The 24,163-nt window shown below is 48.6% G+C and overlaps 1 protein-coding gene across 2 annotated transcripts; it reads right to left on the bottom strand.

Annotated features, from left to right (window-relative positions):
- Positions 1 to 312: 312 nt before the first annotated feature.
- Positions 313 to 23,820, bottom strand: Pla2g5 (phospholipase A2 group V). Of its 2 annotated transcripts, none has more exons than XM_004657571.2 (5): positions 23,687 to 23,820; positions 8,555 to 8,604; positions 6,580 to 6,724; positions 2,093 to 2,199; positions 313 to 1,127 (listed from the first exon to the last, which is right to left on the bottom strand). In XM_004657571.2, the coding sequence occupies exons 2-5, from the start codon at positions 8,592 to 8,594 to the stop codon at positions 1,003 to 1,005; spliced, it is 417 nt and encodes a 138-aa protein (XP_004657628.1). In that variant the 5' UTR covers positions 8,595 to 8,604; positions 23,687 to 23,820; the 3' UTR covers positions 313 to 1,002. The 2 variants fall into 2 exon arrangements, with proteins under 2 accessions (XP_004657628.1, XP_045006577.1); XM_045150642.1 differs by lacking the exon at positions 23,687 to 23,820 and adding an exon at positions 11,237 to 11,264.
- Positions 23,821 to 24,163: the final 343 nt, after the last annotated feature.

Genomic DNA, 24,163 nt, shown 5'->3' with positions numbered 1-24,163 from the left:
TTACTATATAGTCTCAGGGTGGTCTTGAACTCACAGTGATCCTCCTACCTCTGCCTCTTGAGTGCTGGGATTAAAGGCGTGCGCCACCATGCCTGTTCCTAGGAGTATCATTTTAATATATGAATGGAGCTTTTTTTTTTTTTTGAGACATAGTCTCATGTAGCCCAAGATGACCTCAAACTTGCTACGTAGTAGAGGATGACCTTTAGTTTCTGATCCTCCTGCCTCTACCTCCTGAGTACTAGGAGTTTTCAGGTCAGTGCCTCCACACCTGGCTACAAGAAACATGACATTTTCTTTACCAAAGAGACTGAGAATCAGAAAGGCTCTGGAATAAATGAAGACTCCCTCCCCAACTCAGCTGAAGAAGCCAGAGCCAGGAACTTAATGCTGCCCTCACTGCTCCTAGCGTCTACACTGGCACAATGACTTTTAGCTTCCCGTTGAAGAAACATGAGGCCTGGGGCTTGGCTGGAGGGACCTCAAGGTTAAGAAAACTGAGCCCAAGAGAAAAATTCTGAGATTCTGCTTTCTGGCCGTATCCATCCAGGAAAGCGAGAGTGACTTGGCTGTAGCTCCTAATGGTGAAAAGGGACAGACAATCCCACTGCCGAACGAGCAGCAGAAATGCCTGTGTGGTTCTTCACCAGCTTTGAGAAAAGACTTTATTCAATATCTACATAGCAGATTTATGCAGTTAATTTTGCTTCTACTTGATTCATAATTCCCTGGAGGGTAGTGATGACAGCCTGATAGAGACAGAAATTGGCCTGGAGCCGGGGGAACTCCCAAGGGCCAGAGGGACCTTGCCAAGCCCTAGACCAGAGTCACTCACAGTCTAGGACTCTGGCCAGTCGAGTGCAGCCCTGGGTTTCTGTCCACCCCAGGAGGCACAGAGGAAGATTAAAGTCTGAAGACCTGGGGAACACACACCAGGAATCTACAGAGGGGGGATTCCATGGTGGGAGTTGTAGCCTGGAAGGAGCTCCTGGAGGGCAGGCGCTAGGAGCAGAGGAAGTTGGGGTAGTACTGGTAATGAGGGTTGTAGGTCCGCAGATTTCTCTTCAGGCAGTAGACCAGCTTCCGGTCACAGTCACAAAGCCGCATGGGACAGAAAGACCCTTTTTCTGCAAAAGGGACCCCAAATGCAGAGTGAGGACAGTAAAGATACACCCCCTACTCACTCCACGTCAACTCTGGGCACAGTCTCTAGTCTGCACAGACTTCTTATCTGTGGTGAGCTCCCAGAGGAAGGGAACAGCATGTAATCTGATGGAGGAGGCTTAGCTCTTGAACTAGGGTGGTTATTAATCTGATGGAGGAGGCTCAGTTCCTGACCTAGGGCAGCATATAATCTGGTGGAGGAGGCTTGGCTCGCAAACTAGGAGGGATGCATAATCCGATGGAGGCTCCGCTCCTGAACTAAAAGAGTATGTAATTTGATGCAGGGGGAGGCTCAGCTCTCTTGGGAGAGGGGGGTGCGTAATCTATGACTGGCGAACCTTTGTTCCTGAACTGGGCCGAAGGGATGCGTAGTCTGGTACAGAAGTTACAGCTCCTCGAATGGGGAGTCGATAATCTAATGGTAGAAGTCTATCTCCTAGATATCTGATGGAGGAGGCACAGCTGTTGCCTTGGGAAAGGTTTCCATCCAGGGAGACATGGCTCCTGTCTTTAGAGTTCTTAGTCTGATGGAGGAGACACGTCCCCTTTTCTTAGAACTCCTAGCCTGAGGGTGGAGACAGTCTCTGCTTGGGGGAATCTAACTCTCACAGAAAAGATGCATGGGGCTTACTTTGGAATTAGTTTGGAACTTGGAGGACTTAAGCCTGAGTCATTCTGCATGTAAAATGGGAGCGATGAACCTACTCCATAGGCATTGGGGGATTCAATACAAGGAATCAGCAAGCCTGTGGTACCTGGTGAATACCGCATGTGAGATATGCCCACCTTCCCTGGAGATCCGACAGGGCTCTAAGAGCTCTAGGCCTCTTGTCCCTACTCTTCCTTTCAAGACACTGGCTGGCTGGCCTCTCAGGCCATAGAACTCAGGGGAAAGAGATTCCCTCCTGAAGGGGAAATCCCGCCTTACCACAGATGATCATGTCCTGTGTAAATCTGTATTTGTAGGACTGGGTCCGGATGCCACAGCCTTCCTCCTCTAGCCGCCCATAGCAGTGGTCATGTATCCAACAGCACCTGCCAAAGCAAGCAGTGGGGGGTCCTTAGTGGAGGGGCACCCTCCTGTCCCCATCCCAAAGATGACAGTATTCTTGTCAAACCGAAACAAAACTGACAGCCATGGATGAGCAGGGGAAGGCTGTGTCTAGTTGTCTGAAGTGACTTCTTGCTCAAGGACTTTCCAAAGCCCTCAAAGAAATCCCTGCTTATCTTGCATATGCTCCAGGCTTTGTATAGCTGGCCTGGATGCATGCACGACTGGGATATAGTTAAATGTTCTGTAACACTGTGAAAGTTCAGACAAGATGTGTGCAGGACGCTTGCCTAGCAACAGCACCTCCACCAATAAGCTGACGCCAACCCGTGCCTCAGGTCTTCACAACCAATGAGCTATGCATCTAGGCAGTTTATGTAGAAGCGCTCCCTTGCCTGCTAATAAAAACTTCCCCTTACCTCACCCTCCTCGAATATGCCCATGCTCCTGCAGCATGTCCCCAATGCAACACTCTGCTATTCCTCAATCAATATTGTCATTCCTTGGAGACGTCCTCTCTCTGAATGTTACTTAAGTTGCAAAAATTCAACTATGTCCCTTTAGCTGAGGCCACCTCACTGGGTATAGCAGAGACTATATCTGGGAATACAGCTGAATACCTACTTCCTTCTCATCTGCTAGGACCAGCCAGAAGTCTGCTGACCTGCTTGGGTGAATGGTTTAGACTACATTTCCCAGCCTCCCTTGCAGGTGGGTATGTCCTCAAGGCAAGGCTCTGGCCAGAGAACAGTAGACATGAAAATTTCTCACCTCACCTTCCACTTGTTTGCTTCCTCCCATCTTTCATCTATATGGAGATGACTCAGCAGAGGCCACAGGGGACAGATGAGTCACAACATGGGAAGGTTTTTGTATTGGTCAATCAATGTGAGTCATATGGAACTGTTATCTGAAGGAGGGGTAGGGGGGGAATGCCTAGTATGGTAGGTGTGGCAGGTGTGGCCTTGCACACACAGGTAGGCAACTGCTGAAGAAAAGGAGGAAGCAGGAGGAGCACAAAAACACACCAAAGCACAGGGCCTGAGGAGATGGCTTCATCAGTAAAGTGCTTGCCTAAGGAGCATGAGTACCCAAGTTTGGATCCCCAGCACCCACCCAAGGCCAGGCATCTACCTCTGGCCTCTACATGAATACACATACATGGTATGAGAAGTAACATGGTGTGTGTGTATTCATGTAGAGGCCAGAGTGGGAGGAGCACAGGAGAAGGTAACGGCTGAATGTTACCAAAATACAATATGCACATGTATAAAATTGCCAAATTAAATAGTAAAAAAGTTTAAAAAGTAATTTTAAAATGGATTATTTATGTATTTATTTATTTACTTGAGAGAGAGAGAGGGTGGGTTCATCAGGGCCTCTAGCTGCTGCAAATAAACTCCAGATGCATGTGCTACAATGTGCATCTGGCTTACTTGGGTTTGGGGAATCGAATCTAGGTCCTTTGGCTTCACAGGCAAGCACTTTAACCACTTAGTCATCTCTCCAGCCCAAAAAGTGTTTTTTTTTGGGGGGGGGGTGCTGCACAGAAAAGCCGAGGTCACACAGGTGAGACATCTAGATTCCCATGTGGTGGTTTGAATATCTTTCCCTCATAGCCTCACGTGTTTTATTAAAACCTGTAACTTGGGTCTCCAGCTACCTGGCTGGATCCTGGGGTCCAGCCCGAAAGTGTTACTGGGGTCAGATCTGATTTCTAGCCCAGAGGTGTGCAGAGAGGCCTGAGGTCTGGTGGGGTCCTGCTTGCTGCTTCTCGGTGTGTGTGCTGGAGCTGGTGCTGGTGTTTTACTTGCTGCAGATTTTCTCTTGGCTTTGATGTATGAACAGGAGCCAGCTTCTTCGGCCATTATAGAACTCTCCCTGGATCTGTGTGCTTAAAATAAATCCCTTCCTTCGATAAGTTGTTGGGTTTGGATGCGGATCCTGGCAACATGGAACTGACTACTACACTCTCTTAGTAGTATCATATTCTACTATGATATATTTGTTGTAATTAGTGAGCCAATATTGATATAGTTCTAACGAAATAGCCAATTATATAATGAGCTAATAATGAAGTATTATTGTTTCATTAATTATAAAAAAATCCATTGGGCTGGGGAGATGGCTTAGCAGTTAAGGCACTTGCCTGTAAAGCCAAAGGACCCAGGTTCAAGTCCTCAGGACCCACGTAAGTCAGATGAACAACGTGGTGCGCGCATCTGGAGTTCATTTGCAGCAGTGGGAGGCCCTGATGCACCCATTCTCTCCCTTTCTCTCTCTCTCCTTGCCTCTCTCTCAAGCAAATAAATAAAAATAAAATATTTTTTAAATTCATAGTTTATTTGCACTTCCTTAGTGTATGTGATGGTTTATACTGTCAATTTGACAGGACTTAGAATCACCTGTGAGGGAATGTCTTATTAGGTTAATGGAGGTGAGAAGGCCCACCTTAATTGTAAGTGGCACCCTTGCATAGCCAGGGTCCTGGACTGGAGGAAAAGGAGAGAGCTGGCTGAGCAGCAGCATTCATCACTCTCTGCTTCCTCCTTAAGGACTGTATGTGACCAGCTGCCTCGTCTGCCACGGCACTTTCCTGCCATGATGGCCTGTAGCCTTCAACTGGAAGGTGACACCTGGCAAGAAGCAGCTTAAGGGACAGAGTTTATTTTGGTTTACGACCTAAGGGGCCACAGCCGTGCAAGGCAGGGAAGGTACAGCAGCAGGAGTGTGAGCATCTGGTCACATTGTGTCTGCAGATAGGAAGCAAAGCAAAGACAAGAAACTGGTCCAAACTAAGAAATCTCAAGGCCGGCCCCATCCTCCAGTTAGGTACTGTCTCAAAGGCCTGCCCCCAGCTGAAGACCAGGTGTCCAAACATGGAAGCCTATAGGGAACATTTCACATTCAAACCACAGCATTGAGTTTTTACTTACTCTCCCTTGCTGTCCTGGGATCCCATCTCCTATAGCACATTATATTGATGGTCATGTCTCCTTAGGCTCCTCTTGGTTGTGGAAATTTCTCCTTCCCTTGGCAGTTTGAGGTATAGTGGTCAGATATTTTGTAGGATGCCCCACCATTGAGATCTGATTATTTTTCCCATGAGAACATGTGTTATGGGTCATTTATTTGTTATTTCATATGGTACCCTGCATCACACTCTTGTGGTGGTTAACCCAAGTGGTCGACCTGGTTGGATTAAGAACTGCCTAGAAGGGCTGGAGAGATGGGTTAGCGGTTAAGGTACTTTTCTGTGAAGCCTAATGACCCACGTTTGACTCTTCAGATCCCATGTAAGCCAGATGCACAGAGGTGAGGCAAGCACAAGTTTGCACAAGCTCACTAGGTGGTACAAGCATATGGAGTTTTGATTGCAATGGTTGAGGCCCTGGCATGTCAATTCTCTCCACCACCCCCCCATCTCTCTCTCTTTCTCTCTTTCTAAAATAAAAATAAAAAATAAAAAGTAAAGTTTGGGCTGGAGAGATGGCTTAGCAGTTAAGGAGGAGGCCACAGGAGAGCATCAGATGTCTTCCATTGCTCTTCCCCTTGCTTGCTTGAGACTCTGAACCTAGAGCAGCCATTTGTTTTCAGTTAGACTGACCTGTGAGCTCCAGCGATTCCCCTGTCTCCACTCCCAACAGAACAAGAGTCACAGGTATGTGTGACCATGCCTAGCTTTTAGTTTGGTGCTGTGGGTACAACTCAGGCCCTCTTGCTTGAGCAGCAAGCACTCTTACCTGCTGGACAAGTTCCCCAACCCTTGGAATGGTCATTCCTTTGTTGTTATTGTTTCAAAGTAGCATCTCACTCTAGCCCAAGCAGACCTGGAATTCACTATGTACTTCCAGGCTGGCCTCAAACTCACAAAAATCCTTCTATCACTGCCTCCCAAGTGCTGGGATTAAAGGTGTGTTCCACCATGCCCAGCGAAACACTCATTCTTAAAACCCGGGTGAGGACATCTAAAAATCCCTGTAGAGGCCTCGGTGACAGGGTCCTAACCCACAGCCTAAGCTGGGCTCCCCACCCACAGACACTGGCCCCATCATGAGCCGCCTGGTAAGGTGAGTCCTCCAGCCTCAGTCGAGCTGCCCTAGCTGAAACTGAGCCCTATCCAGATGTCAACTTCATAAGCGAAGTAAACGGCTGCGATAGTATTAAGTCACTGTACTGCTCTGCTGCAAGAAACCGTGTGACATCTTAGGCCACTGAGATCTCAGAACTATTTGGGAGTGACCCAGTTAGTATGTCTTAGAAAGACAGCTGACTTCTCTGAGTCTCATCTTCTAGAATAAACATGGGATTGCGTGAGATGATGAGGGTGCAGAGTGTGTACAGCAGTGGAGACATCAGCTCACCAATCAGTGCCATCCTTGGGGGTCCCTTGGCCGCCCCAGCCACAGTAGCAGCCGTAGAAGCCATAGTTCTTCAAGGCATTTTTCCCAGTCACCTTCTCAATCATGGACTTCAGGTCTAGCAATCCCCCTGGCACGGTGGGCACACCTGAAAGACAGCCAGAACCCCCAGATGGCAAAGGGTACCACCTGCTATAGGCCCACTTCCCATGTTGTCCCAGTTCATGAGAGGGGAGTCAGGCAAGTGAGGGCAAGCAGCCCAAAGTAGCAGTTAAGGGCTTGGGTTAGGCTTAGGAATGCAGCTCCGTTGCTTGAGTCCTTGTCTAACATGCAGAGTCCTGCATTTAATCTCTGGCATTGAATAAACTGGGTGTGGTGTCTCATGCCTGAGATCCCAGCGCCCAGGAAGTAGAGGCAGGAGAGTCATGAGTTCAAGGTCATCTTCAGCTGTACACAGCCATATAGTGAGTTCCAGCCAGCCTGAACCACAGGAGACCTTGCCTCAAAAATATACATATGAGAGGGCTAGAGGCATGACTCAGTAGCTAAGGAGCTTACCTGCAAAGCCTAAGGACCCAGGTTTGATTCCCCAGTACCCATGTAAAGCCAGATGCACAAGGTGGCATATGCATCCAGAGTTTGTTTGCAGAGTTTGTGGCTAAAAGCCCTGGCACGCCCATTCTCCCTCCCCCACTCTATCTCCCTCTTTCATAAATCTATAAATACATTAAAATAAAATGTAAAAAAAAGAGGGGGGCTGGAGAGATGGCTTAGCAGTTAAGGCATTTGCCTGTGAAGTCTAAGGACCCAGGTTCGATTCCTCAGTACCCATGTAAGCCAGATGCACATGGTGGCACCTATGTCTGGAGTTCTTTGCAGTGGCTAGAAGCCTTGGCATGCCCATCTACTCTGTCTGCCTTTCTCTCTCTCTAATAAATAAATGCAACAGAATAACTATTTTTAAATACACACACACACACACACACATATAAGGCTAGAGTGAGATCCTGACCAAGAAAAAAAAATGTATATTTGGATTTGGTAATAGAACAGACCTAGGTTTGAAGCTAGTTCCCTCATCTTACAAATTGGGAAACTGAGGCTCCTATTAGTCTAGGGGGAAAGAAGTGCTCTGTCCAGGGTCTTGCCATCGAGGCTCTTTTCCTGCCTCAGGTTTCTGGTTCCTCCTGGGAGCTCCAGAGATCTGGCAACTTGCCAGGGGACTGTGTGAGAAGTTACAGTGCTGTGAGGTGCCTAAGGCCAGCTATCAGGTCACCTTCCAGGTGAGTTGTGAGGCTGATCTGGATGGATGGATGTGATCAGAAACACCATTGATTGGAAAATTTCCCTACCTCCCTTCCTTTCTTCTTCACTACTGGAGATTGCGCTTAGAGCCTTGCACACAGACTTGGCAAGGGCTCCTCTTGATAGCTCCTTTCCTGGCCCTGGGCTGAAATATTTTGATGGGGTCTTGTGTTTGATTTATATGTCATCAACCTCAGTTATTTTATATTTGCATCTCAGGGCAAAAATCTACTTCACATATTCTCAAGCTATATATATATATATTCTCTTCATGTTCGCCCCCAACACACGGCATATGAAACCCATCATGTTTCTACCTAAGAAAGCAGGCATTCAGGCAACCAAGGCTCTCGCAGGTGTCTTCATTGAGTAGCATAAAGCTAAGATTCAGAAATGGTAGCCGGGCGTGGTGGCACACGCCTTTAATCCCAGCACTCGGGAGGCAGAGGTAGGAGGATCGTCATGAGTTTGAGGCCACCCTGAGGCTACATAGTGAATTCCAGGTCAGCCTTGACTAGAGTGAAACCCTACCTTGAAAACCCAAAAAAAAAAAAAAAAAAAAAAAAAGATTCAGAAATGGGCCTCTACAACCTCAGAGTCTGGTCTCCTTTCCATTACCCTGCTGTTCCCATGGGGTGGAAGGTCATTCAGAGGTCACAGGACCAGCACTTACTGCAAGCCAGGAACCAAGCCAACATGAAGAGGCCCTTCATCTCTGGGGTTCTGGAAAATAAAACACACTCCATGACATGTCTTTAAGTCACTGCCACCAAGGCCTCGCCCACCTCTGCACCAGGCCAGCTTGCTCCCCCACACAGGGTTGCAAACAGATCATTCCTGCCAGAAAAGAACAAGGCAAAAACTTTCAGAATTGGGTCCAGTGGAGTCCTCAGAGGCAAAGGGTTACGAATGGAAGCATTCACAGGGGCGTTGTCTCCATCAGAGGCAGCGGAGGAACTCCCCCGGCCACCAATGTCCCAACACACTTGTCCCTTCCACAGAATATGACTAAGTGGAGATTTGGTGGCATGTGGTGAAGGATGGGATTGGCATGCTCTAGACACAGCTTACAACAAAGGATTTAAGAACCAGCAAGAAGAGGGGTCCTGGACACAGAGACTGGGGGCACCAAGAGCAGAAGAGAGCGGGCACCTCGTCTCGCTCCCCGCCCCCCCAGCTCATGGGGCTGTGAGCTGATCTTCTTGCAGACTATGAGGGTCGAAGTTGACAATCTCCCTGTCCCCATACTGAGAATGGTGCCAGCCAGGATGGGTGCTTGGGATTAAAGCCCAGTACCCATGATGAGCCGCGGGCCTTCAGGGTGGCCCATTTTATGTGACATATAGTCTATGTGAAATTCTATGTGACAATTGAATTAGCAGGAAGGCAAATTTAAACTACAGTTTAAAAGTAAAACACTTTCCTGGGCCCCAGGCACAGTGTCTACCTAAAGAACTAAAGAATAAGTGAGCCCTGGGCACTCATGGCACTACCCCATTGTCCCCATGAGCCAGTGCAGAAACAGAGGCTCAGATAAGCCCAAGAACTTTCCATAGGCCATACAGCCAGTAACGAGTGGAATCAGGATTCAAGCCCAGCCCTTGCCTCTCTCACTGCACTGCATGGTCGCCCTTCTCAGAGGGATGAATTCTTCAAGCCCGTGGTCCTGCCCCTTCACCAACTCCACCTCCTACGGTTCTTTCCTTAGGATCTGTCTTTGGCAAAAACACCACTACTGGCCAGAAGCTATCATGGCCAACAGGAAGAGAAAATTCCTAATTTGGCTTCTCATAAATTACTTTACTGGTAGCTGCCTGATTTTGTTTTCTCCTCCCAGAATCCCCCAAATCCCTGTGTATCCACAGCTGTTCAATTGTCCTGTGGTGGGCTAGGACTTCCCCTTCGATGCTGAGCTGTCTCCAAGTCCCCAAGTTGGAAGGTCATTGTGCCAGCCCTCTCTGCCTAGGCTCCTGACAACATCCAAAGGCCTCCAAACACGTAGCTTCAGACCCCTTGGGTGCCTGGCTGCTAGGATGGCCTTTGTCCAACAACACCTCTGAGTTCCAAGAACATCCCCGAGAGTTCTGTCCTCACACAGCCTCTTCTGAGGGCTCTAAGCAGCCAGGTGATGCAACTGTCCACACGAACCCTTCTTTGGGCTGCCTGAATGAATGAACAAATGAACGACAGTTGTTGATTTTCCAGATTCAGAAAATCAAAGCTCAGGCAAGTGAAAAAATAATTGTCTAAAGTTTGAGCCCAAGCCAGTAACTCTCCTCCCTGGACTGACTCTATTCCTCTGTCTTCGAGCTGCTCCCATGATTATACATGTTTGGCTATCTGACTTTAATAACGAGTTGACATCTCAGGGAGCCTTGTTGAGTTGGAGTCTGCCCCTGGCAGGCTAGCAGCCAACTTCCCTGGAGATAACACCTTTCACACACCAACCAACCAAGGCAAAGCTTTTATCTCAGCACCCACATCCTTAACCTTCACAGTCCAACCAGGGTACACTCCATCCTCTGAGCCTAGCCCTCCTCCCCCCACATCTGCCCTGGACCCAGAAAAGCCTGGAGCAACTGAAGTGAATCTCACTAGCCAGTTGGAAACTATCGGCCCTGGTCCATTTTGCTCCATCTTCTGCCTCCAGACCCGCCCGTGTCAGTAGCTCCCCCGTGTGGCCCTGTGTGGTGCTGCAGGCTCTGCACCTGGTTACTGTAAGCAGCCCTCATTTAACCAGTCAGCCTCACCCCAGCACAAGGAGCTTCCTGGGCTTGGCTGTTTCAATAGGATGCAGCAGAAACTCCTGCAAACAAGTCAGAAACAGTAAGCAAGTTCAAAGGGAGCTTCCACAGCAGCACCTTCAAACAGTTGTTCTGCAGCCTGGACCATCTCTAGAGCGCAAGGCAGCCACCACAAGAAGGATGTGGCTTTGCCTATTTTTATCAGCCAGCCACAGAGAGGGGCAAGACCAGCCACAAGATAATTTCAGAGTGGAGCGGGCCTGCAGTAATGAGAGGTGGGGAAGGCAGATCCTAAAGGAAGATGACATGGAAGCCAGGGAGTGGCCAGGTCATTTGATGGACAGTGCCCTTCAAGCCCACGCACAGGAGCCCCATGTGCCCAGGACCCCCTGGCTCATGTCTCCTAGCAGCAAAGGACCCACAGAACCAAGCCCATTGTCCAGATGGCTCTGAGACTGCCTCATGCACACACTGGGCAGCCTCTCCCTTGGCCCTGCTCAGCTTCTGAGGGCTAGGGCCCCTTCTCAGAGCCTCTCTCTGACAGTGTCTCTCCCGGTCCCAATCCCCACATCCTCATCCAATGAAGGTGGCCCTAAGAATGAGAATCTCACCTGTGAGCCCCTCTCGATCCTTGGGTCTGGAGAAGAGGCAGCGTCTGGATCTGATTTTAAGGCCCGCCTGGCCGCCTCCCACACCACTGCCTGGGCCGCCTCCAAGACTCCCAGTAACTGAGAAGAGGCCCGATCCCCGCCCATCCCCTGCCTCCACCAAGACCCTCTGGGGATTTTTCCCTCTCTGGATTCAGAAGCAGCAGCTCTTTCCTGAAGCAGTTCACTGTGCTGGGTAGCTTTTGGAGGATGCAGGGAGAAGCGTCTGGCTTGGATTCCCCATGGTTCAAGGCTCTCCACGAGGAACAGAGCCTGAATCCCCTCCCAGGCACAGCCTCCTGCTCCCACTACAGTGGGCCTTTGTGGAGTCCCCCCGGCCCTTGGCACCTTGTGGTTTCCCAGCACACAGTGCTCACTTCTGTTCTGTCTTCCTCAGCTTCTTCCCCGAGCTAGCCAGGGGAGCCGGCCTACAGCCCTAACCCTATCCTCTTCCTCTCCTTCCCAGCCTGCCAATCCCAACTTTCTCTGGAGCCTGTAAAACTCCTGCTGGGGATGCTGCAAGATGTCACCTCCCGAGTCCGGTGGTAGCTTCTGGATGGTATCTGACTCACTATTGAGCCTTTTTCATGTCTTCTGTCTGGGAAGGGAGAAGTAATGGGCTTGCAGGTAGAGATGCATGCCACAGTCTCTCTCATCAGCCATTTAGTATCTGTATGACCCTGGACAATTTATTACCTGTTTCCTGCTATAAAACAGGAAAACAAAGACCTCGTCCCACTTGGAGGCTCCTGGTGAGGAGGGTTCTGTCTAAAGTATCAAATACCATCAGGTGAGAAGTGGGTGGCTCCGCGGTAACATCACTGGCTCTCCGTCCATCAGCTACAACCTGGGCTTGAATCAGAGCTTCCTCTCAGGGCTAATGGGAACTCCCCCACCTTGGAGAGCTGTTGTTAGGATTCAGTGAATTAATACACATTGCACAAACAGTGATGAAGAATAATGCTAGTGAATGAACGACAGATACACTTCTGGAACGGTCTCCTAAGATATAAGCAGCTTCTATCATTTTCCATGTGTACTCATGTGAAGCCTTGCTGGGATAAAGCACCTGACCAAAAGCAGCTCTGATTCCTATGAGGTCTCCGCTGAAGCAAATTATTCTAGAATTCTAAGGGCAGAGCCCCTGGGTGGTCATTCCTTATCTCAGCACAGACTGTGACCCACGGGATCATCAGCAGGGTCAGTAAAGCATCCCGCAGCACACCTGTTCTCGGGAACTTGCCTAGGTCTACAGTGAGCAGGTTGGCCCCAGGCCAAAGCAGACATAGGGACGCTCTCACCTAAGAACCTGAGCTCCAGCAACACCTTGACCTTGTCATTCAGCTTGTGCCCTGCCCTCCCAGGCTAGGACAGGATTGCCAGGGCTTCCAGGCAGAAATTCTGCTTGGAGCCCTCCTCCTCCAGGTGGCTGTCCTGCGTGCTTGCTTGTCGCTGGAATGCTCTAGATCTCACCATGTGCACCATCCTCACTAGTGGTTTTCTATTGGAGGGGTGATGGCTAAGGAAGGAAGGACATGTATTGGGTCATCACTATGCCCAATACCCCTTCAGTATTTGCTCTCAGGAGGTCTCACAATCCCACTGTAAAGAAGTAGAGGTGTGTGTGTAAGGTACTGCTTGCCCAAAGTCACAAAACTAGTAGGACTCAGGACTCTGTCTGACCCATCTGTCACCCCAAATACCCAGTGCTTTCCTCATAGAAAAAAAAAGGAAGCAGAGCTGGAGAGATGGCTTAACAGTTAAGGCATTTTCCTGCAGAGTCTAAGAACTCATGTTCGACTGTCCAGGTCCCAGGGAAGCCAGACACCTAGCAACACACGCAAACAAGGTCGCGCATGCGCACAAGGGGGTGCGTGCATCTGGAGTTTAATTGCAGTGGCTGGAGGCCCTGGCATGCCAATTCTTTCTCAGTCTCTCTCTGTCATTTACTCACATTAAAAAAGGGCAGGGCTGGAGAAATGGCTTAGCGGTTAAGGCATATGCCTGCAAAGCCTAAGGACCCAGGTTCAATTCTTCGGGTCCCATGTAAGCCAGATGCACAAGGTGGCACATGCTTGTGGAGTTCGTTTGCAGTGGCTGGAGGGCCTGGTACACCCATTCTCACTCTTTCTCTCTCCCTCTATCTGTCTCAAATAAATAAATAAAATAGATAAAGAAAATGTGTAAAAAAAAAAAAAAAAAAAAAGGCCAGGGGCTGGAGAGATGGCTTAGCAGTTAAGCACTTGCTTGTGAAGCCTAAGGACCCTGGTTCAAGGCTTGATTCCCCAGTACCCACGTAAGCCAGATGCACAAGGTGGCTCATGCATCTGGAGTCTGGTGTTTGTTTGCAGTGGCTGGAGGCCCTGGTGTGCCCAATCTCTCTCTGCCTCTTTCTCTCTCTGTCTATTGCTCTCAAATAAATAAATTTAAAAAAAAAAAAAAGAAAAAAGGAAAGGCCAGTCTGTTGGGCTTGCCTCAGGGGAAAAAAATGAAGCAAAAGCTGAGCCCCAGTTAGTTAAACAAGTTCATGATTTCAGGAATTGCTAGCTAAGTGGCCCAGGATCTTTGCTCAGAAACTTTTAGCCCAGGGCCATGGGCACCCCTAGGAGAGCCTTAGCTTGCACAGTGCTTCTGGAAATCACGTAATTGCTTGCCAATGCATCAGTATTAAGAGATCCTAGACAGCAATACATGGGACTGGGGAGGTTGCTCTGTGGGCAAAGTGCTTGATCCTCAGAACCCATGTAAAAGTCAAGCATGGTGGCACATGCCTGTAGGCAGTGACAGGACAATAACCTGGGACTCGCTGACTGGTTAGCCTAGCCCAGTCAGTGAGCTCTGGGTTTGGTGAGAAACACTGTCTCAAAACATAGGGTGAAAAAAAAAGGGCTGAAGAGGTGACTTAGTGGTTAAAGCGCTTGCCTGCAAAACCTAAGGACTCATGTTCGACTCTCCAGGTCCCACGTAAGCCAGATACACAGTGACACAAGCACTCAAGGTCACACATGCGCACAAGGGGAAACACGTCTGGAGTTCAAATGCAGTGGCTGGAGGCCCTGGCACACCAATTTTCTCTCTCCCTCTCTCCTTCTCTTTCCCACACTCTCTCCCTCTCCCATTAAAAATAATAATAATAAGGTGGAAAGTAACTAAGAAAGACACCCAATGTGGACCTCTGACCTTCATACACATTTTCACACAGGTTTATGCACACTTACATACATATGCAAATACATATAAACATACATACATATGTACATTACATGCTCAGATCTACTACAGGGTAGTTAGCAATGTGTAAGCACATTCCCATTTTAGAAAGAAGATGAGATTCTGAATGAGGAGGCACATGTATTGAAACCGAAATTGTGAGCTGGGCCGGGTGTGGTGTCTCATGCCTATAATCAAAGCACTTGGGCTGGGCATGGTGGCACACGCCTTTATTCCCAGCACTTGGGAGGCAGACGTAGGTGGTTCGTCATGTGTTCGAGGCCACCCTGAGACTACATAGTGAATTCCAGGTCAGTCTGGGCTAGAGTGAAAGCCTACCTCAGAAAACCAAAAAAAAAAAAAAAAAAAAAAAAAAAAAACTTTTGGGAGGCTAAGATAGGACGATTACCATTGGGCTTCCAAGTGAGTTCCAGGTCAGCCTGAGCTAGAGTGAACCCCTGCCCCCCCCTCTCTCTCTCTCTCTCTCTCTCTCTCTCTCTCTCTATCTATCTATCTATCTATCTATCTACATGAATGAGCTGGAAGTCATCAGGACAGGAACACAGCGAGAAGCACTGAGGAGGAACGGGCAGCCTGACCTGTGGGAGGCTCACGGGCATCTTCAGGGAACTGAAAAGTTGCTGTCATCACTCAAAATATCTAATAACTGACTCTCTGGAAGGAAAGTCCCTTTTGAGCATTCGCCAGTTTCTGTAGCTGACACATTCCCACAATGGACAAGGTTGTGCTTCAGCACAATGTCACCGTGACCCTGGACAAGTCACTTAACTGTTCTGTGCCTCAGTTTACCACTGGGAATAACGGGGCTACTGATTTTCCCTGCTTTGAGGTGACACATGTTAGGTACGTGTCAGAATCTCACTCAGTGAATATTTTGTCAGGAGGCAGAGGCGCCGTCTCAGTTTAGTAATCAGAGGAGCCTTTAATGCCTTTAAGCAGTTAGTAGGGATTCACGAATGAATGAAGGAGCCGGCAGAAGAGACGTGGCTGGGAAGGACATTAGGAACCTTGGGGGCCAGGCTGAGGTTGAGTGCTTTGTCAGGTGATGTCGTAGGAGATCTGAATTCATGGCAACACAGTTAAGCAGAGGCCCTTAGACTTCCAGAGATGAGATGCACAAGGGCATGGTGGGGATACCTCTCAGCTATCACAGGTGTGGCTCCTGCCCAGTTCCCATCCAGCACACAGGGATTGCAGTCAACCATGATGGAAGAGTGTGGCGTCCCCAGGTGGAGTGCCGGCAGACTGCTCCCAGGGATACCCAGGGCAAAACCCCATGCTGGGCAGGTTTCTAGAAGAATAGGAGATGTCAGGGTCTTAGGTCACAGGTCGGAAGGCAGTTGCCAGCTGGTTTGGGGGAAGGTGGCTCAGGAAACAGGTTCTGTCTCCACATCTCTGGAGTGCTGAGCGGATCAAAGGAACCACAGCTGCCCTGTGGGGCTCTGGATAGCAGCCCCCAGCTCTAAGGAATAGGAGTTTGGAGTAAGCCAAGACATCTCATGTGTTCTGGGAAAAGAGTGAGCTGTTTCTGGGTGCTTTCCTGTCCCCGGAGGGCACATTTTATTTACCACTTATCAAGAAAAGAAATATTATGTGGGGCTGGAGAGATGGCTTAGCGGTTAAGCACTTGCCTGTGAAGCCTAAGGACCCCAGTTCGAGGCTCAGTTCCCCAGGTCCCACGTTAGCCAGATGCACAAGGGGGCGCACGCGTCTGGAGTTCGTTTGCAGAGGCTGGGAGCCCTGGCGTGCCCATTCTCTCTCTCTCCCTCTATCTGTCTTTCTCTCTGTGTCTGTCGCTCTCAAATTAAAAAAAAAAAAAAGTCTTAACAGCTGGAAACACACGTGACACACGTGACCTATCAAACCCCACAAAGGAAGCTGAGGCCATCACAAGATCTACACGTGATTCTGTAAAAATGTAAAAGAAATGAAAAAAAAGTGTTTTGCCAGTTTTAATTGTCTTGTTTTCATCTTCTTGGTTTCTTTGTTCATATGTTTGTTTGGGGGTTTTGTTGTTGTTTTTCTTTTTTTTTCTGAAACAGGATCTCACTGTTACCAAGCTCACTAGACAGCCCAGGCTAGCCTGGAATTCACAGTGATCCTCTCACCTCTGCCTCTGAAGTGCAGGGATTACAGGCATATACCCCACACTCTGCTCTAAGATTGTTTTAAATATTTATTTATTTTTAATAAAGAGAGAAGCAGATAAAAAGAGATATTGGGCACACCAGGGCCTCCGGACCCTGCAATTGAACTCCAAACGCATGTTCTACCCTATGCATCTGGCTTATGTGGGTACTGGGGAATCAAACCTCAGTCTTTTGGTTTTGGAGGTAAACGCCTTAACTGCTAGGCCATCTCTCCAGTCCCTAAGGTTGTTTTAAAAAAGAATAAAAAATCTGAACTTGTGGTGGCTCAAGCCTATAATCAGTGTCACAGGGCATTCGAACCCCAAGCCCTGAGTTCGTGTTTGTATTTAACAAAAGAATTGAGCAACTCAAACTGAGGATAATCATTAAATTATCATATTTGGTGAGGGAAGTACAAAACCAAGGGATGGAAAATTGGTACACCCATGTGGTCTGAGACATCATGCAGTGGGCCTGGAAGAAACGTGAACGAGATTTACAGAGAAAAGGAAAGTAAAGCTCCTGACATGTGAAGGGCAGGAGGGGGTAGAGAGCCCATGCGGGAGTAGAGCCAGGGGGGTTCTCCCCCCATCCAGCCTAGCCTGGCAAGATGAGGGGAAACTCACCAGAACCTGGAGGTTCAGGAGTGATGGTCAGGCAGCCCCGAGAGAGGCTTGTCCCCTGGCACCCATCTATTATAGCCTATTGTGGGTTTCACCTTCCAGCTCAGGTCAGCCAGAGTGAGGGTGATTGGTCTGGGCTAAGGGCTGGCTCAGGAAGATCCATGACACCCAGTTCCGGGAGCTGAATTTAAGTAACCACAATGTCAGGATTGGATTTAAATTTTAGGAAAGGGGACCGCCCTCCCAGGAGGTGCTCAGGTTTTTGTGGAAATCTAGGGAACTCCTTTAGGTAAGAGATAAGAAGTCAGATCATCCTTCAGTCTCTGGTGAAGTGGAGATTGTGAGGGCAGACATCCTGACTTTATTTTCAAGGTCCCAGTCACCCTAAACTACCTACCAAAGCTACCCGACTCCCTCCCTCTCACCAGCACTCAGGAGGTTGAGACAACAGTATTGCTGTGGGTTTGAGGCCAGTTTGGGCTACTTAATGAATTCTAGATCAGACCTTTAAAAAAGAAAAGAAAGCTCGGGCTAGAGAGATGGCTTAGCAGTTAAGGAGCTTGGCTGCAAAGCCAAAGGATGCAGGTTTGACTCTCCAGGACCCACGTTAGCCAGATGCACAAGGGGGTGCATGCATCTGGAGTTCATTTGCAGTGGCTGGAGGCCCTGGCACACCCATTCTCTCATTCTCTCTCTACCTGTTGTTCTCTCTCTACCTGCCTATTTCTGTATCCCTCTCTCTCAAATAAATAAATAAAAATAAAATATATAAAAAAGGAAAGGAAAGCTCATGGCTCACGAGCCCCTCATCTGCTGTGTGGCCTGCAAGGAGCAGTTGAACACCTAGTTCTCCCTGTGGTCCTCGGAGTCACCCTCCCCCCCAGCCCTTTCGTGATGCCAAAGTCACTCAGGAGGTAGCAGCCAAGCTGTCAGAGAAGCAGGTGACTTCTTGTTCTGATGCTCCACAGCAGGGTGCTTGGCCTGCTCTAGAACCTTCGAGGACTTTCTATGGAGGGTTCTGCTCAGTCTGTGCCCTCACATGCTTAGCAGCCATGGTATCCTTGCGTCGTTCTCCTCCAGGTCTTGCCTTAAATGCCACTTTTTCCAGGAAGCCTTCTCTGAGCACATGCTCTTCCAAACACTTGATTTAATTATATATTTGTTTTTGTTGTTGTTTTTGAGGCCTCACTCTAGCTCAGGCTGACACACTCTATAACCCAAGCTGGCCTTGAACACTTGGAAATCCTCCTACCCCAGCCTCCAAGTGCTGGGATTAAAGGCATGAGGCACCAAGCCTGTCTTTATTATTTTTTAAATTTTTTTGTTTATTTTTATTTAGTTATTTGAGAGGAACAGACAGAAAAAGAAAGAGGCAGCAAGACAGAGAATGGGTGCACCAGGGCCTCCAGCCACTGCAAACAAACTCCAGACACATGCAGCCCCTTGTGCATCTGGCTTATGTGGGTCCTGGGGAATTAAGCCTCGAACCAGGGTCCTTTGGCTTCACAGGCAAGCACTTAACCGCTAAGCCATCTCTCCAGCCCTGTCTCTATTTGTTTTGAAACAGAGTCTCGTATGTCCCAGATTGGCCTCAAATTCACTCTGCAGCCAAGGATGACCTTAACCTCCGAGGACTGTAGGTAAGCACCATCCCTTCCAGCTTATGTGGTGCTGGGAGTGGAACCTGGGGCTTCCTGCATGACAGGCAATAACTCCGCCATCGGAGCTACTTCCCAGCCCCTTCTTCAAGACGCAGCAGCTCTCTGTGTCTCCTTGTTCATGACATATTCCTAACCCCTTCTTTTTGTTGTTGTTTTTGTTGTTGTGTTTTGTTTTTCGAGGTAGGGTCTCACTCTGGTCCAGGCTGACCTGGAATTAACTATGTAGTCTCAGGGTAGCCTCGAGCTCATGAAGATCCTCGGTCCTCTGCCTCACAAGTGCTGGGATTAAAGGCGTGCACCACCATGCCCGGCTTCTAACCCCTTCTTCTAGAACGTGAGTATCAAAGGCTGAGACCCCAGTGCATATGGATTTGTGGGATGAAAGAATGTGGAAGGGGTGAAGCCATCATGTCTGGAGGAAGCAGTGGCCCCACCTGGACTGGAGCCAGTGCACGGACTGACAGCTTTGTCTGACAGATACGCACTGCGTGGCCTCCCTAGTAGTGGTTCGTGATGTGCATACATTTGGATGGGTGACCCAGCCACTGTTCAAGAGCGGGCTCAAATGCATCTGCCAACACCTTGACCAAAAGACCAATCTAACCTTTCTCTTGCTCTCTCTTTCTCATCCTCTCTCCATCTCCCTCTCTCCTCCTCTCACCTCAGTTTCTTTCCACCCATTTTCTTGTCCCCTCCTCCTGCTCATCTTTTTAGATGTAACTTACTTATCTTTCAATATCTATTCAGTGAGCATCTGTCAGGTACCCGTCTCTGTTTTGGGTGGTGAGGACACAGCAATGGGCAAAAGCAGCTGAGAACTCCACCCTCAAGGCAGACCTCACATTCTGGTGGAAAAAGACGGACAAAAGACCAGTACTAGTAAAATGCATCGTTTGTCAGGTGGTGACGCAAGGGCTACTGACAGTGGGAGCAGCTATTTTAGGCAGGTGACTTGCAGAGGCTGGGGAGATGGCTCAATGGTTAAAGGTGCTTCCATGGAAAAGCTGCTGACCGAGTTCAATTCTCCAGACACCGACATAAAGCCAGACAAGCACTCATTTACAGCAGCAAGAGACCCTGGTGCACACACATGTGCAAATGCATAAATAAAATTCAGAAAAATGAATAGGTAGCCCAGAGGGATCGTGTTGAGAAGGTTGACTCTTAAGCAAAGCAACGAAGGAGACGCTATGGAGACATCCCAGAAAAGCATGTTCCAGGCGGAAAACAGAGCAAGTGCAACGGCCCTGGCGTCAGAGCTTGCTGTGAGTTGGAGAAACAAGGAAATCAGGCCACCCCTAGTTAGAAATGTTCCTGTGAATCCACCTTGTCCCGACTTGGATGGTCGCCTGCTCTGCACACCAATCAGACTGTGTTGTAGTGTTTCTCCTTCAAATGGGGAGCAGCCTAGACAAGGGTCCTGTCACCTTTTGATATCTCCTATGCCCCTTGTAGATTTCCCTAGGAGGAGGGTTCTATTATCGTATTGGTAAATGGAATATTTTGGTCTAAAGCTGTCTCCATACACATTTTAAGTCTGGTTCAAACATTTCTCTATACGTATTGAACTGAAACCTAACTTGATGCGCAAATAAACCATCCCTATGAAAAAACGGTAACCCACACAATGGCCATGCTACTGAACTCACCTAGAAGTCCATCAACAGATAAATGGCATATTTGTCCATGGGGAATTATTCCGTCATAATGAGGAATGAAAGTCTATCATTTGTAGGAAAATGGATGGAACTAGAGATCATCATGTTAGACAAAAGAAGTCAGACTCAGCAAGACAAATATCACGTTTTCTCTTATATGTGGGCTCTAGATTAAATATCTATACATGGGCTGGAGAGATGGCTTAGCAGGTAAGGCACTTGCCTGCAAAGCCTAAGGACCCAGGTTCACTTCCCCAGTACCCATGTAAGCCAGATGCACAAGGTGGTGCAAGCATCTGGAGTTTGTTTGCAGTGTGGCTAGCAGCCCTGGCATGTTCATTCTTTCTCCCCCACTCCCCTTCTCTATCTGCCTCTTTCTCTCAAATAAATAAAATATTTTTTAAAAGAAGGCACATATTGGGCTGGAGAGATGGCTTAGCAGTTAAGCGCTTGCCTGTGAAGCCTAAGGACCCCGGTTTGAGGCTCGGTTCCCCAGGCCCCACGTTAGCCAGATGCACAAGGAGGTGCACATGTCTGGAGTTCGTTTGCAGTGGCTGAAGGCCCTGGCGCACCCATTCTCTCCCTCTCTCTCTCTCTCTCTCTCTCTCTCTCTCTCTCTCTCTGCCCCTTTCTCTCTATATCTGTCACTCTCAAATATAAATAAACAAAGAATTTTTTAAAAATCTGTTTTAAAAAAAGAAGGCACACACACACATACACACACACACACACACACACACACATACACATGTGAAGGGGGATGATTTGAGGACAGAGAATAGGTGGAGAGAGGGACAAGAGAGGCTAAGGGACGGAGATGAGTGTGGCAAAGGACATGATACATATATACAAAAAAATGTCATCATGGGGCTGGAGAGATGGCTTAGCAGTTAAGGCACTTGCCTGCACAGCTTAAGGACCCATGTTCAACTCTTGGGATCCCACATAAGCCAGACACACAAAAGTAAGGCAAGTGCAAGTTTGCACATGCCCTCTAGGTAGAGAAAGTGTCTGGGGTTGATTGTAGTGGCTGAGGCCCTGGCACACCAATTCTCTCTTCCTCTCAGTCTCTCTAAAAATAATAAAAAAAAATTTAAGTGTCATCATGAAACATTTTTACAATAAACACATGTTCATGAAAAACTAAAGAAAGGCAGGAAAAGGAAAAAGAAAAGAAAAAATTCTCAAAGCTAGTGGTTAAAAGTACTTTGTTGCAAGCCTGTTGGGCCAAGTTCAATTCCCCAGCATCCATGTAAAAGCTGGATGCAGGGCTGGAGAAGTGGCTTAGTGGTTAAGTGCTTTCCCATGAAGCCTAAGGACCCCAGTTCGAGGCTCGATTCCCAGGACTCACGTTAGCCAGATGATCAAGGGGGCACATGCATCTGGAGTTCATTTGCAGTGGGTGGTGGCCCTGGCATGCCCATTCTCTCTCTCTCTCTGCCTCTTTCTGTCTGTTGCCCTCCAATAAATAAAAAATAAACAAAAAATTTAAAAGCTGGGTGCAAAGTGGTGAATGTGTCCGCGATGCCACCATGCCTATAGTAACGGGAGGTGGAGCCAGGAGAATCCAAGAAGCTTGCCAACCAGCTGGAATGGTACACATGCGGTAACAAAAACAAACATAAGGGAGATTTTTGTCTTCAGAAAAAATGGAAAGAGGGGGTAAACACCCTGAAATTGTCTTCATACCTCCACAGGTGCACTGTGGTACACACACACATACAATACAGATACATACACATCTGAATACACACGCAAATAAATAAATGTTTTGATGCAAACCAAAAGATAGTGATTGCCGGGCGTGGTGACACACGCCTTTAATCCCAGCACTCGGGAGGCAGAGGTAGGAGGATCGCCAAGAGTTCGAGGCCACCCTGAGATTACATAGTAAATTCCAGGTCAGCCTGAGCCAGAGTGAGACCCTACCTCGAAAAACAAAAACAAAAACAAAAACAAAAAAGATAGTGACTATTTGAGCTTAAGTATTTATTTTTATTTGAGAGAGAATGGAAGAGGCAGGTAGAGAGAATGGACACATTAGAGCCTCTAGCTTCTGCAAACGAACTCCAGACGCATGGGCCATCTTGTGCATCTGGCTTACATGGGTCGTGGGGAATCAAACCTGGCTTCTTTGGCTTTTCAGGCAAGTGCCTTAACCACTAAGCCATCTCTCCAGCTCTGGAGTTTGGGTTTGTTTTTTTTTTTAAGTAGTTGTGCCTCAGTCAATGGCAAGCACCCACTGTTCCAACCAGCAGCCCACAAAACAGATATAAGCAATAGCAATCAAGCCGCCTCTCCTTTGCCCATATCACTTCCTTTCCTCTGGCCGTAAATACAGCCTGGCAGCAGAAGGGCAGGGCATACAAACCACTTCTGGTCCCCAGGGCTGCCCGAGGCAAACCCCCTCCACCACACCACCACTGCAGACGCTGATGGCATCTGCTAAACTGGGACGGCTGCCATCTTCTCCTTCCACCAGACACTCCTCACGGAGCAGAAGGCTGAGGTGAATAAGGCTGGGGGCCGGTGTCACACAGAGGTAAAGCTCTGAGTTGACCCTGATCGATTTGATGGCAAGGCCAAAGCCAAACATCTTCCAGAAACAGGGTCCAGGAAGTCAGGGAAGGGCAGGAGGGAGGAGGCAGAGCTTCCTGCATATGTGCGCCAGGGGTGGCATTGGTGCCTGTCTCCAGGTTACCGTGCACACTGGGCAGCAGACACTCAGTGGATGCTCACACCGTTAGGGGATGTTAACTAGAGTTTGGATGACTCCTTTTCCCAAACAGGAGTATTTTCTTGTGGTTTGGGTTAAAAAGAAATCAAAACAAGTCCTCAGATGAACTTAAACACAAGTCACTCTTCCTAACTCTGCCTGGCTTTGCGCTCATTTTGGAATGACCATCTGCGTAACCTTACTTGAGGTGTGACCTGGCCTCATAACTTTCCCAGCCCTCAGTGTCTGACAAAAGGGGAGTAAAGTATCCGACAGCCCTAGGAGGTTCTTCCCACAGGGGCTGTGGCCACCATTCCCAGGGCCCTATTTGGTCTCTCCATCTCTAGCCCTTTGCCCTTCCCAGTTTTTGCTACCCACAGCCCAGACATCACTTACCTCTTTGAGCTGGCCTCAGAACCTGCTCCCAGGGCCTGTCTCCATGAGCAACCTCAGCAGACAGAGCCTGAAGCCCCAGGCTGCTAGCCTCCAGCCTGAACATCGGAGCCCAAAGGCTGTGGATCAGGAGGGAACAGACCTAACAGCTTCCAGAATTATGCCATGAGTGGGGACAAGTGATGAAGAAGATGGGTTTGCAAGGATCACCCTGCTCAGCTGCCAGCTGCCTTCATGGTGCCAGGAAGTCCAGCAAAAGCGAAGCCTGGCACTGCACTGGCTTTCCTGCCACAGGGGCCCCAGGCAGTCACCCAGTACATTCCATGGGAGGGGGTGCACTTGAGTCCTGAGTTATCCAGGTCACAGCTTTAGGCACACAAGCTTTTGTTAATCCCTGCAGCCCAAATGTGCACCCCCACAACTACCCAGGCCTGTGCTGAGAACTTTCTTAAGGATCAGAGAGCCTGCTAAGTGTCTTGA

The sequence above is a fragment of the Jaculus jaculus genome, chromosome 5 (assembly GCF_020740685.1).
Source record: "Jaculus jaculus isolate mJacJac1 chromosome 5, mJacJac1.mat.Y.cur, whole genome shotgun sequence".
Lineage (NCBI taxonomy): Eukaryota > Metazoa > Chordata > Mammalia > Rodentia > Dipodidae > Jaculus > Jaculus jaculus.
The sequence above is the reverse complement of the archived record's forward strand: the minus strand, read 5'-3'. Positions and strand labels throughout refer to the sequence as shown.